Source organism: Callorhinchus milii, unplaced genomic scaffold (assembly GCF_018977255.1).
Source record: "Callorhinchus milii isolate IMCB2004 unplaced genomic scaffold, IMCB_Cmil_1.0 Scaffold2, whole genome shotgun sequence".
Taxonomy (NCBI): domain Eukaryota; kingdom Metazoa; phylum Chordata; class Chondrichthyes; order Chimaeriformes; family Callorhinchidae; genus Callorhinchus; species Callorhinchus milii.
The window spans coordinates 7958578-7973159 of NW_024704743.1; the positions used below are offsets into that span (position 1 = coordinate 7958578).

A 14582-nucleotide genomic window follows, 5' to 3' on the forward strand; every position below is an offset into this window, starting at 1 on the left:
CTTTATTCCTCTATTATTCCTCCTATAAAAGAAAGGTGGGGATGGGGGATTCCCTCAGTGTATGGTGTCATGGTCAACAATCCTCCAGATAAATCGGATACTTGACTGGATATTACTGTGCTACTTTGTTTGCCCACATACATACAGGCCTTGACAGCAATTCTCCATGAAGGGCTTTGACCGTGCCTTCAGCTCCCCTCTCGACTCTCTTCCCCCTCCTCGCTCCCTCCCTTCCCTCACCCTGACCATTTCCCCCTCCTCGCTCCCTCCCTTCCCTCACCCTGACCATTTCCCCCCTCCTCGCTCCCTCCCTTCCCTCCCCTCACCCTGACCATTTCCCCCCTGCTCGGGTCATGACCCAACTGTACAGCGCCTTGGGACGTCCTCCTGACGTCAAAGGCGCTTTATAAATGGAATCTTGTTGTTGTTGTTGTTGTTTGTGACATTTCAGCGTTATAGGTGCTCCATCAAATCCAAGGATTATTATTATTGAACTGCTTACCTGAAAAACTGTATCTTTCTTTAAAAATTCTTCTTCGCTTTCTTTAGAGGAGCCATTCGGATCTTCAGTCATTGATATCTGTCCTTCAGCTGCAATAAGAGGTAAGGAACCAGTTATTATAAGGTTGAGGATAAAATGTTTGTCTTTCATTCAGCCAGAAACTTAAGCAAATAGAAGTATGTAAATAGTGAGGATTCTCCCTTCTCCCCATGTCAGGACAGGACAGCATTGTGAAGAGTAATCTTAGGAGGAAACATTTATTTTTAAGAAGGTAATTAACATCTCAAACAGATTATCTACTGGGAAGTGTAGTTGAAGCCAGGACAATGGACTCATTCGAGAAACAGTTTGATAAATAAATAATAAACCTTGCAATTGATATAGTGCCTTTCACGTCAGAAGGCCGTCTAAAAGCGCTTCACGAGATCTTACTGTAAAGTATAGAGACTGTGTATTTTGCAGGCAAACCAGTCAGTCAATTTGCACACAGCAATATCCCACAAACAACCATAAGATTAATGGCTGATTTTATTTGGGAGATTGTCGACCAGGACACAGGGAGAAAGTCCCTTCTCTAAAATTGATTGCAATGCATCCTCCAACATAACCCACCTGATCCACACATGTTTGTCGCGTTTAGATATAAACTTCTATTGGCCCCAACCAAGGCAGGTACAGTAATTTTCCTTAGTATTCCCATATACTGAGCCAGGATCACTGCCCCAGACCCACTGCAAGAGCAAATTCTAGCAACACATAGACCTTCCCTTCTCAGGTACTGCAGTGACATTCTGGTGAGAGCAAATGGTTCTCACCATACACATCATTATTCTGCAGTACATCCCTTACTGAACCAAAATGGTTATATCCTTTTGCCACACCCATTAATCCTGTGGAGTCCTCTAATGTAGTGGTTAGCATGCTCTCCTCATAAGCGAGAGGACCTGGATTAGATTCCCAGGCAGGGTGAAACCTTAGGCAATTTTCCTTACTCTACACGCCTCTGTTTACCCAGCAGTAAGTAGAAATCCAGTTGTTAGTCGATTGGTGGACCGCTTTCTGGGGATAATAGTCCCTTGAAAAAAATTAACCAGGTTAGCTTTCGCCCTACTATTGAAGCAACACATTTCTCTGAAATGCAAAGGCACAGAATATTCCAGCACTCTTCCTCTCTCCCCTTTTCTCTGCCCGAGACTGTGTCACTATGTGCTTGTGTACTTTAGCTGAAATGTAAATTTATTCACATAATTTGCTGAACCAGGTCTGCAGCAGCTCACATCAGACCGTGAGAAATCTGATGCCCATTAGGTCCTCTGAATCTTTCTCTGCTTTCAACAACCAACTAGGGTTTTGTTATGAATCGTGTGCTCTCACTGCAGAAATCACCTATCCATACCCTCCCCATTAATTTGGGGTCAGCTGGGTGTCTGACACATGTGGAAACCCATCACCATGCTTAAGAGTATCTAAACCAAGCTGAGATTTTCATGTATCCCACCTACACATGGAAATCCCAGAGATAGATTGTTGGAATGGAATGCGAACTCTCTCCCTGGAGGGACACAACCCGTTTACCTAATTCTGGAAAGTATTAGGCACAGGTTGGCAAGAGCCAAGGCTTGGGGACCGCAGAGTGTGGGTTGGCGTAACTGCTGGAGTCTAACCAGCTAAAACTGCATAGCTTGCCATTGATATTGCTGTCCAGCAAGCTTTCCTGCTACTTGACCAGCTAGAATCACTCTAACCGCTAGGGATTTGGCTTTCAGGGTTAAAAGGAGTTGAGTGGGATGACTCCCTGCCATCAGTGACTGTTCTGCCCTTCCAGGCCCTGCCGGTGAGCCAGGCTGGGCTGTGCTGTCATCAGCACTGCCCTGGAATACTACAGATATGTCTGGTTCAGGAACCGGACTAGAGACCAGCACAGATGGCTGACTCAATTCTGATATTCCAATGCCAGGCATGTCACCTTGGAGCCAGTTCAGCTCCAACGAGACCCCACTTAACTTCGCCCCTCCCCCAGGAGAGTAGTTCTTTACAAGGTTCAAAAGCATAGAACACAGGCCCTCCTGATTGGTGCATGTTAGCGCCTCCACACCTCAGGCACTGGCAGCATCACCTCCATGGATACACACTTCACCACACTGAGCCAGTCCGGAACCGTGGCACCCAGACCCGAGCTGGTGGTTAGCATCAGGAGTGGTGGAGGGCAGGGAGGGTAGGGGTAGGAAGCAAAGGCATGGTCAAAGAGGAGGGTCTTGAGATGGGACTTGAAGGAGGTAAGGGAGAGAGCAAGATGAAAGGACTGTGGAATGGAGTTCCAGAGGGTGGCTGTAGAAAGGCTGAAGGCCTGACTGCTGATGGTGGGGTGAATAGGACAGAGGACGTGTAGCAGGCCAGAGCCCACCAAACCAGGACAGCAGAGTATAGTACAGTGGTGTACAGAGCACAGAACCTGCATCCCCACAGAAAAATCTGGTTGTAAACAGTTACAAAGCCTTAAACTACAGAACAATTGGAGGGAGGGAGGGAGGGAGGGAGACTAAAACAGGTGTGAAAACATGATGTCTTGATCAAAAGCATATGTTGTCTCACTCAAACCTTCCTAAATGCTAGTCCTCTATCCAAGTGCTTTCTGTGGTTCCAGTGTTACACTGAGTTCTGCAGGCTATAAATTACCCCTACTTAAAAACAACAAGGGGAGAATGTGAGTCAGATTTTCAACAGAACAGTTTGTAATATCTCCCTTCCCAAATGAAGTATGTTACAGTCAGAAGTTCCACAAGGTTCTGATCAAAAGAGCCTGGGAGCAGGTTAGCTTCACGAGTGAGATACAAGTTATGTCACACAATCTTCCCCGTTTATACCGACCATACTTTAAAAAGTTAATCAGATAAAGAGGTAAATAATGGATGTGTTTAATGGTGCACCATATTGCCCCTGTGGTTTTGTACAGCGCACCTGGCTGGAGTGATAAGGCGCCAGTGGCAATGGGAACAGTTATGAGAGTGCACAGGCTCTGTGCACGTTACACTATCCTATAATAATAATAATAATCCTTGCATTTTGATATAGAGCTTTTCACGTCAGGAGGAGGTCCCAAAGCGCTTCACAGAATATACTGTAAAGTGAATTGACTGTATATATTTGTGGGCGAACGCGGCAGCCAATTGCGCACAGCAATGTCCCACAAACAGTCATGGATTGAAAATGACCAATTTTTATTATTGTTTTTTTTTGTTTTTTGGAGGGATTATTATTAGGCTCTGTGTGGAGTAAGGAAACTTGCCCAAGGTTTCGCCCTCTGCCTGGAATTGAACTCAGGTGTCTCGCTTGCAAAGCGAGTGCTCTAACCACTGAGCTACAGGACTCCACAAATCTTCATACGTTCTCTCAGAAACAAAGCTCCAGTAATTATAACACGCTGAGACATACATGCTCTGGTTTTCGCCAAGCTACCAACTTTAACTACAGCATGACATCAGCATCCATATCAAGAAGGATAATGCTAACCATTCCTACTCAGCTCAAGAACAGCCAAGCTTAGTCACATTGACCAGAGCTGCATTTCCACTGCTTCTTTAATGGAAAAAAATGAAGCATCAATTCTAAAAAACACACACAGCATTAACCCCCCAAAACATTAACTGCCATGGGATCTTTAACGTCCACCTGAACAGGCAGACAAACATTAACCTCCTGTCTGCCTGTTCAGGTGGACATTAAAGATCCCATGGCAGTTAAGGGAGTTTCTCCTGGTGCCCTGGCCAACAATCCCCCAAATAAAATTGGTCATTCACTCCATGAATCTTTGTGGGACACTGCTATTCACAACTGGTTGCTGGGTTTCACCCACAAAATACACAGTCAATTCTCTTTACAATAAATCCAGTGAAGCGCTTTGTGAGACTCTAGACAATGTGATAAGACGCTATATCAAATGTAAGGATGCTTAAAAATGTGCAGTATAAAATGAAAAAGTACAATATACGTGGAAGTAGATAGAGTGAAATTTACCCTTCAGCCCATTATTGACACCACTTCAAGGAACTGGCTAATTTCATAGAAATTTATAGCATAGGAGGAGGCCTAAATCAGCTCCACAACAGGAACAAACTAATTTAATCCCAATTCCCCGCTCTTTCCCCATACCCTTTTGTATTCTTCCCTTTCAAATGTTTATCCAGTTCCCTTTTAAACATTGCTATGGTCTCAGGCTTGAACACCCAAATGCGGCAAAATATTCAATATTTTGATAATCCTCTGTGTGAAAACATTTCATCCCCTATGCCCCCTCAACATTAAACATTCACTGTGAGTACAAATTGCACTCTACTGAAAGCTCTGACACTTTTAATATTGTGATAGAGATGCTTGCATTCACACAATACATGAAAACTAACACCCAATTTTAGTGGCCAAAATAGTAAGTTAAACATTGAGCATGAACAACAACACTGGCATTTATTTAGCGCCCTGCACATGGGAACGCCTCAGAGCACTGATGTGACGTGAATTGAGAAGCATAAAACCTGGCTTCCTGCTTCTCTCAGCAACGTAAACACAGTTTAAGGCTCAGGAAATCTAGGAAGTGGCAAAGTGGCAAGTACTGTATTGGTTAAATGTGCCAAGCATTGTATCTATCTCCACCCAGCACCAAACAAACTTTGTTTCAGTGGGTATCCACGGGTATGCACATTTTTTAGGTGAGCAATCATAAACTGTTAGAGAATTCCATTTGTTCTTAGGAAACAAGAAAATATGCTGATTGAGCTAATTTCTTTCACAAAGCACTCAAAAAGTCCCCTGTTGTGGGCTCCACCCAACCAAGCACAGTGCCCGTGGGAGGTGACCAGCCACAAGCACAAGGTTTGAGAAGATAAAGTTCTAACAACCCTCCCCCTCCCATCACCGACCTCACCAGCTTCTACCTCAACCCAATCTACCTCACCAGAAGCGCTTGAAGAGATCAAGATCCTAAAGGGTAATGAATAAAGTGAACCTTAATCATGCTTAATGCAGTCACAAATTCTACAAAAGGTGAATACAATGTAGAATGGATTGCCCAGGAAGATGGTGGAGGCAGATTGGATCAGCAAATCTAAATGGGAATTTGATAACGAGATGGCAAAAAATCAACCGCACGGATGTGTTTTGGGGGAAAGAATTTACACTGGATAATAGAACTCTCAATGGAGTGCAGGAACAGAGGAGAACTGTCTGCTAAAAATGCTGGTAGAATAGGTGGTTAAGAAGGAAGACTTCCTTGGGGTTTATATACAGAGCTATTGAATGCAAAAGTAAAGAAAGTGATGATGAATCTGTACAAGATATTTTTGTTGGTCAGCCAGGTGTCTGTAACATGCAGAAACCCATCACCATGCTTAAGAGTAAGACATTACTGCAGCATACATTCACAGGGATAACGGAAATGAGAGGATATAGCTGTGTGGAGCAGAGAAGGTTAAGGGATGATTTCACAGAGGTCTTTAACGTAATGAAATGATTTGAGAATTAATTATGAAAAACTCTTTCCGTTAGTACAGGATTTGAGGACGAGAGGACAAGAGGACATAATCATTCAAGGTTATGATTTAGAGGAGCAAATGGGAGGTTTGTGAGAACTTCTTTCCTGGGGGGGTTGTCAGGGTGTGAAATGATTTGCCAGGGTAACTATTAGAGCAGAGTCAATTGAGGCATTTAAAAAAGAACTGGGTAAGTACATGCAGGGGAAAAGATATTAGAGAGAATGGGGAAAGAGCAGGGAAATGGCCTTAGGATAAATGTCTCCTGGGAGGAGCAAACACTGACACAAAGAAATGAGCTGAACAGCAACAAAAACAACAACAACAAAATTTGTATAGCGCCTTTCATGTTGGGAGGACGTCCCAAGGCGCTGGACAGTAAATGTTTCAGACCCAAGCTGGGGGTCAGGATTGGGGAGGGTGGAGGGAGGGGGGGAAGGCACGGTAGAAGTGGAGGGTCTTGAGATGGGCTTTGAAGGAGGCAAGGGAGGGGATGAGGTGGAGGGACTGCGGGCTGGAGTTCCAGAGGATGGGGGCAGAGTGGCAGAAGGCCCACCCGCCAATGGTGGGGCGGGTAAGACAGGGAACGTGAAGCAGGCCGGAGCCCGCTGAGCGGAGGGAGCGGACAGGGTGGTAGGGGGTTAGGAGATCGCAGAGGTAGGGGGGTGCGAGGCCTTGGGCTTTGAGAACCAGGATCTTGAACTGTATCCTCTGTGTGATGGGAAGCCAGTGGAGTCGGGTGAGGATGGGGGTGTTAGGGTCATGGAGCCTTGTGCGGGAAAGGACACAGGCTGCAGAGTTCTGGATGATCTACAGCCTATGGAGAGAGGAGTTGGGGAGGCCGACAAGTAAGAAGTTTGCATAGTCAAGCCTGGATGTATTGAAAGCGTGAATGAGGGTTTCGGCGTCGCGCGGTGTGAGACAGTGCCGGAGCCGGGCGATTTTGCAGAGTGGGGGATGGCAGAGCGGGTCACGGCGTAGATGTGGGGTAGAAAGGTAGTTGAGGGTCAAAGAATACGCCAAGGTTCTGGACTGGCTTAGTAAGGTAGAGTATGCATCCGTGGATGGTGATGCTGTCAGCGACTGAGTTGTGGAGGCGCTGAAGGGAGCCAATCGGGCAGGGCTCGGTTTTGTTGACGTTCAACTGAAGAAAGTTAGCTCTCATCCAGGAACTTGATGTCTGACAGACATTTTGCCAGGACAGCAGTGTTTCTGGAGTCAAAGGTGGAGGCAGAGAGGTACAGTTGGGTGTCATACACATAATGTGGAAGTTGACCCCATGTCTGCAGATGATTTCACCAAGAGGGAGCATACAGTTATTGAATAGGAGGGGACCGAGTACAGAGCCTGAGGAACGCCGCACAAGGTGGTGCAGGGGCTAGAGGAGAAACCATTTGTGGAGATGAAGTGGAGGCAGTGTGAGAAGTACGATCTGAACCGGTCAAGGGCAGAACTATGAAGGCTGAGGTGAGAAAAGAGGTGGTGGATGAGGATAGAGTGGTCAACAGTGTCGAAGGCAGCAGAAAGGTCAAGGAGGATGAGAGGCCAGAGAGAGCCCTGGTCGCAGATGGACAGACTGTCATTTGTCACTTTGACCAGGGCTTCTTCGGTGCTGTGGGCGGCATGGAAACCTGATTGGAGGGGTTCGTGAAGGGAGTGGCGGGAGAGGAAGAAGCGAAGCAATGACTCAATCCAGGACCTTGGAGAGGAAAGGGAGGTTGCAGATGGCGCGGTAGATTGAGAGCAGGAATGGGTCCAGGGAGGGTTTTTGAAAGATAGGAATGATGACGGCTGTTTTTAAAGGGGTGGGAACTGTACCATTGGACAGGGAGAGCTTTATGATGTCAGTGAGTAGGGGGGGCAAGGAGGTGGAGCTGGGAGGTAAGGAGAGGGGTAGGGATGGGGTCAAGGGTGCAGGAGGTTGGTTTCATATGGATTATAGTGGTGGTAAGAGATGAGTGGAAGACAGGATCGAAGGTGCGGAGGAAGGGATGGGTGGGCGCCAGGGTGTGAGGGTAAGATGGGGAGGGGGTAACAGACAGAAGGGTAGAGGCAGCTGAGCGGATCCCCTCATCTTTGGATTCGAGCAAGTCCAGCATCGCCTCGCAGTTGACATTGGTGGTGAGGATGGGCGAGGCATGAGAGGGTGGGTGGAGGAGCCGGTTGGTGATGGAGAAGAGGAGCCTGTGGTTGTACTTGGCCTCCGAGATTGTCTTGAAGTAGAACGATGATTTAGCGTAGGCGAGGGCGGAGCGGTAAGACTTGATATGGTGCAGCCAGATCTGCCAATGGACCGTTAAGTTCGATTTAAGCCAGGTACGTGCAGAGGCACGCACCTGTGCTTTAAGGGAGCGAATAGCCTCCTACTATGTTGTAAATTTCTATGATTCTACGGGAATGAGACAGTAGTGTAGGAATATTTACTTTTACTGTAAACAAAGAACTTTAAGTGGCAACAAAGAATGTCTTCCATCTCCAAATGTCCTGTCTTGTAGAGCAAGTTGAAACTGTGTTTATGAAAACAACGTTCAAGTCTTGCTGGGTTCAGGTCTCAAGTCTTCACGGACAGCGAAATATCTCACCATCACTGTATCAAATTGTTCAAATGGAAGCAAATTAACACGATTGGCATCTCTCCTGCATTTGGAGTCCTGTAGGATATTGGTTAGAGCACTCGCCTCACAAGCGAGAGGACCCGGGTTTGATTCGCAGGCGGGGCGAAACCTTAGGCAAGTTTCCTTACTCCACACGCCTCTGTATACCTGGCAAGAAGGAACCCAGGTGTTAGTTGATTGGTGGATCTCTTACCAGGGGTAATAAACCCTTCAAAAAAATATAAATCAACATATAAATAATTTTGTCACTCAATCCATGACTGTTCGTGCGACACTGCTGGGCAGGGGTGGGGGGGAGCCATGTTTTGCCCACAAAATATAGTCAATTCACCTTACAGTATATCCTGTGAAGCACTTTGACATGACTCAACAATGGGCAAAGGTGCTATATCAAATGCAAGGATTATTATTATATTACCAAGAAAGACATTTAAAAAAATTCAGCCCAGTGTGTTAGGAATGTACTGCGTTAGTGAGCTAGTTCTGGTTGAGCAAATGTTGTGAACCTCACCTACTTTTGCGGTGGCTAGCAGCAGCCTCAATCCACGCAGCTCCCCGACAACACCTCAATCTGCCCTCTGAGGGTTAAAACAAGCTGCCCAATCACAAGCCATTTCAAAAAGTTTCTAACTTACACCTTGAATAAGTGTTAAAAGGTCCGATGACTCACATGATTCACCCAGTAAAATATTTTCCAGAAAAGGGCTAAATCAGTCAGTGAATTTATCAAAAATAAATGCTGCGTTCAGTCACCCAAAAACCATTACCAGCCACAGGAATGGGCAGGATAGTCCACAAGGTTAGCAAAGTGCCAACGAATGCTGTTAATGCAGCACCCACCAAAAAGGCACCAAAAATACCATAAACAAGTGAGATTGCATCAAATATCTCCACCTCAAAAAAAAGATCTAGGGTTAGTTTGAGTGGAACTATGCATTTTGAGATTGCTGCCCCATGTGAAGGGGACTATATAATTCAAGGTTGTTGTTGTTGAGAGCGGAAAGTATTTCTCAGTGAAGAGACAGCATCTTCTGAAATTCATAGGGCGGATGTTATATAAAATAGAACATAGATACGGACACAAATAAACCTGCACAAAAGTGGTTCAAAAAACAAATGTATTGTTAAAACTGCTCAGTAACTTTCGCTTGCAATTACCTGGGGAAGGAAGCGAAAGGGTGCAATTCCAATTGCAGAATTTAGAGAACAGGATAACCACAGCAGTGCAGCTCAGCTCATTGGCGTGTCACTTGAGCCCTCACGTGAACCACAATCACAAGCTACGTATTTGCTCAACAAGCTGCAAATTAGTTTAGAATAAACTTGCAGTAATGTCACTATGCATTAGTGACCTGAAATGTACATCATCTGCACTGACAACCATCGTGAGCACAAAAACAGACCCTAAGCCCCACAAAAGGACCACTGGATCACAAAAAATAGAGAGAAAAAGGAAGATAAAAGGGACTGGAAGGATTGCTCTTTAAGAGCCAGCCTCGACATGACAGGCCAAATGCCACCTTCTGTGCTGTAAATTTCTATGGATCTAGGAGTGTGATTTTTTTNACTTCCTCCAGCTCAGGGCAGAGAAGTCAATTTTTTTNACACAATCTGGATAATAATCCTTGCATTTGATATGCAAGGACTATATTATTATTATTATTAATGCTTCCTAGAACTCAATGTTGATAAGACGGAAGCCATGCTCATTGGCTCCCGTCAACGTTTTCTATCCTGCAGCTCTGATCTCCTCAACCTCCCCGGCCTCTCCCTCAGACTTACCGAACCGGTGCATAACCTAGGCCACAGGTTCAACCCACAGTTGTCCTTCCTTCCCCACATCCAGTCCCTGACCAGGACCACCTTCCTCCACCTCCGCCACATTGCCAGCCTCCAACCGTCCCTTACCCCAGACGCAGCTGAAATGTTCGTCCCATCACCTCCAGACTTGACTTCTCAAATGCCCTCTTTGCCGGTCTCTCCAGCTCCACCATACACAGGATCCAGCTGATCCAAAACTCCGCTGCCCACATACTCACCCATACTAAACTCATACACCCATCACACCAGTTCTAGTCAGGCTCCACTGGCTCCCTATCACCAACCAGATCAATTTCAAGATCCTCATACATGTTTTCAAATCCCTCCTTGCCCTGGCACCTCCCTACCTCTCTGACCTGCTTAACCCCCAACCCACAACTCGCTGCCTCGGCTCGACTGGCTCCGGCCTTCTGCATGTCCCTCGTGCCCTCCATTCCACCGTTGTTGGCCATGCTTTCAGTCACTGTGCCCCGAAACTCTGGAATACTCTTCCTGCATCCCTCCGTTTGCCCCTCCCTTCCTTCCCTATCTTCAGGTCATGCCTGAAGACCTTCTTATTCGACCATGCTATGGTCACCCCCCCAGCTCGGTGTCGAGCTCTATCCCTGTAAAGCACTCTGGGACGCTAACCTGAGGGGGCGCTGTGTAAATGCAAGTTGTTGTTGTTGACATATAGCAGTCAATCACGTTGACAAAATGTCTCAAAGTGCTTCAAAGGATTTTTTTTATATATGGTGAAGTGTAGTGACTGGTATTTTGTGCCATAGTGGGCTCTCTTCTACTATGTTAACTCCAGTTACAAATATTGCCAATGGCCACCCCACTTACTAAAAGTGACTTTCTGACACTATGAATATAAATTGATGTTGTTTTAGTTCTGGAGTCGAATTGGTTTATATGTAAAGTCCATGGTGCCAAGTGCCACCATAGCTCACTGGTAGTACTCTCATGTCTGAGTCAGAAAGCTATGGATTGGATTCAAGCCCCACATTGAGTCTTTGAACTCATATGGTCTAGTTCACACTCTCTCCCATGCAGTGCTGAGGTGTGCTGCACACCTGGAATCTTTCGGATAAGACTTTATACCGAGGTCCGGCCCGTCTGTTCAGGTTGACGTTAATACCACACACAATCTGAAAAGAGTTCCTCCAACAATACTCCAGATAAAAATGCTCACTCATTTCATGGATGTTTGCGGGACATTGCTGTATGTAAATTGGTTGCTGGATTCCACCTGCAAATTACACAGTAAATCCCGTGAAGCACTTTGAGATATCTTTGAGACAGAAGATAATTAAATAGAATATAGAAAGTACAGAGGAGAACTGAAAAAGGAAATAAGAGGGGCAAAGAGATTGTATGAGGAAAGACTAGAAGGGTAACATATAAGGGAACCCTAAGGTATTTTATAAGTATATAAAGAATAAAAGGTTAGTCAAAGGTAGGGTGAGCCCAATTAAGGGCTAAAGAGGAAATCTTCTTGTGGAGGCAGAGGGCATGGCTGACGGACTGAATGAGTACTTTGCATCTGTCTTCACAAAAGAAGAGGATGCAGCCAATGCCAGTGTCGGAGGAGAGGATAGAGAAATTGGATAAGATAAGAATAAACCGAGAGGAGGTACTAAAAAGGTTGACGATGCTCAATAAGTCACCCAGTCCAGACGGGATGCATCCTAGGTTCCTGAGGGAAATAAGGGTGGAAGTAACGGAGGCTCTGACCACAATCTTTCAATCCTCCTTGGACACCAGGACGGTACCAGAAGACTGGAGGGTTACAAATGTTATTCCCCTGTAAAAAAGGGGCAGAAGGATAAACCCGGGAACTACAGACCAGTCAGCCTAACGTCAGTGGTGGGGAAATTTCTAGAGGCTATAATCCCGGACAAAATTAATTTTCATTTAGAAAAATATGGGTTTAATAAAGGACAGTCGACATGGATTTGTTAAAGGCAAATCATATCTAACAAACCTGAGTCTTTTGATGAAGTAATAGAGAGGGTGGGTGAAGGTAGTGCAGTTGATGTAGTTTATATGGATTTTCAAAAGGCATTTGATAAAGTGTCACGTAAGAGACTTGTAAGCAAAATGGAAGCCCACAGTATTAAAGGGACAGTGGCAGCATAGATACAGAACTGTCCAGGAGACAGAAAGCAGAGAGTGGTGGTGAATGGTTGTTTTTCTGACTGGAGAGAAGTGTGCAGTGGTGTCCCCCAGGGGTCGGTATTGGGACCATTGCTATTTTGGATCTATATAAATGACCTGGATTTGGGTATAGAGAGTACAATTTCCAAGTTTGCAGATGATACTATACTGCGAAAAGTACTAACCAGTGAGGAGGATAGTATCAGACTGCAAATGGACATAGACAGACTGGTAAAGTGGGCAGACACGCGGCAGATGAAGTTTAATGTGGAGAAATGCAAAGTGATGCATTTTGGGAGGAAGAATGAGGAGAGGCCATATACGCTGATGGTAGAATCTTAAAGGGGTGAAGGCACAGAGAGACCTGAGGGTTCATATAAGTAAATCTTTGAAGGTGGCAGGACAGGCAGATAAAGCTGTTAAAATGGCATACGGGATACTAGACTTTATAAATAGGGGCATAGAATACAGAAGTTAGGAAGTTATGATGAACCTTTATAAAACACTGGAGACTGTGTTCAGTTCTGGGCCCCACACTTTAGGAAGGATGTCAAGGCATTGGAGAGAGTGCAAAGCAGATTTACCAGGATGGTACCAGGAATGGGGGACTTCAGTTATCAGGAGAGGCGAGAGAAGCTGGGATTATTCTCCTTGGAGCAGAGAAGGTTAAGAGGAGACTTAGTAGAAGTTTTCAAAATTATGAGGGAATTGAATAGGGTGAACAAGGAGAAACTATTTCCACTGGCGGGGGTCGGTAACCCGAGGAAACCGATTTAAAATAGTTGTTAAAAGAAACAGAGGGGAGGTGAGGAGAAATTTTTTCAGATCTGGACTGCATTACCTGAAAGAATGGTGGAAGCCGATTCAACAACAACCTTTAAGAGAGAAGTAGATAATTATTTGGGGAGGACGTTTGCAGGGCTTTGGGGAGAGAGCGGGGGAGTCGGATTGAATTGGATAGCTCTTTTCAAAGAGCCGGCATAGACACGTGCTGTATAATTCTATGATCTTCCTGACATGAAAGGCGTTGTACCAAACGCTAGAATTAATACTATTATGGCAGTAGTGGAGGCAGGTCAGTGGTGAACATAAACTCGATTGAACAATTAAGAACAAATGACCATTATGCCACTTTTGCCTTGTGAATTCACAGGTTACAGTACAGGGTTGGATGTGCTAAACTCCAGTTCAATGGTTAAAGACAGGAAGCCCAGTTCAACATTTAGCAGGCAGCTCGTGTACATGACAAGGCAACAGCTGCACTAGACAGACCTTTTCCTTCCTTGCTGTGTACCTTTCAGAGACTGCAGCAATCATTTATCTGAGACAGGTAAGATAAAGGCTTTCTTCTCCACATCACAGTCATCACACAGTACAACTGGAAACATATCTCTGAATGTTTAGGCAGCATTTCATATTCTCAGTCAGCACCAAACTCAATACGAATGTATTTAACCTATGCAGGCACTGCGAGATAAAAGCTTATCTGTCTTTGGGGCCTGATGGTCAGACATGATGGACAAGATGTCAGGGAAGTGAGGGGATCTCACGCCTGGAGAGAGTATGAGTGACTGTAAAGAGATGTGAAATAAGGCAGGTCCACATAATCAGATTTCAGTTTCACCCTCACAGGGAAATAAACCTTCAACACTGCCCGGGATTGGACATATTGCCGTCCTACACACCACAGTAAACATACCACCCAGATAGCCTGGTTTTAATTACTCACGTATATATACACACAGCACAACAAATATAACACCTCCACTGACAGCCTGTATGTAAATATTGTTTATTCTCAATGGACACACACAAAGCGTTTCAATCGAATGAGTTAACATTTCTACTGAACCAATAAGGCTGCCTAACACTACATCATGTCCCAAAACGGAATGAAACAAAACAATATAGTTTTTAAAAGCAAGAAAGTGTATTTGAAAACAAATAACTTGAAATTAAAATTCCTGCATTGGTGCACAC

At 45.2% G+C, this 14582-nt stretch overlaps 1 protein-coding gene across 1 annotated transcript in view; it reads right to left on the reverse strand.

Annotated features, from left to right (window-relative positions):
• The window catches only part of znf438 (zinc finger protein 438), a 166472-nt gene that overhangs the window by 126117 nt on the left and 25773 nt on the right, over window positions 1-14582 (reverse strand). Inside the window, exon 2 of the mRNA XM_007905427.2 lies at window positions 503-591. Within this exon, the coding sequence (XP_007903618.2) occupies window positions 503-574 (72 nt within the window). The 5' untranslated portion in view covers window positions 575-591. The remainder of the gene's footprint in view (window positions 1-502; window positions 592-14582) is intronic.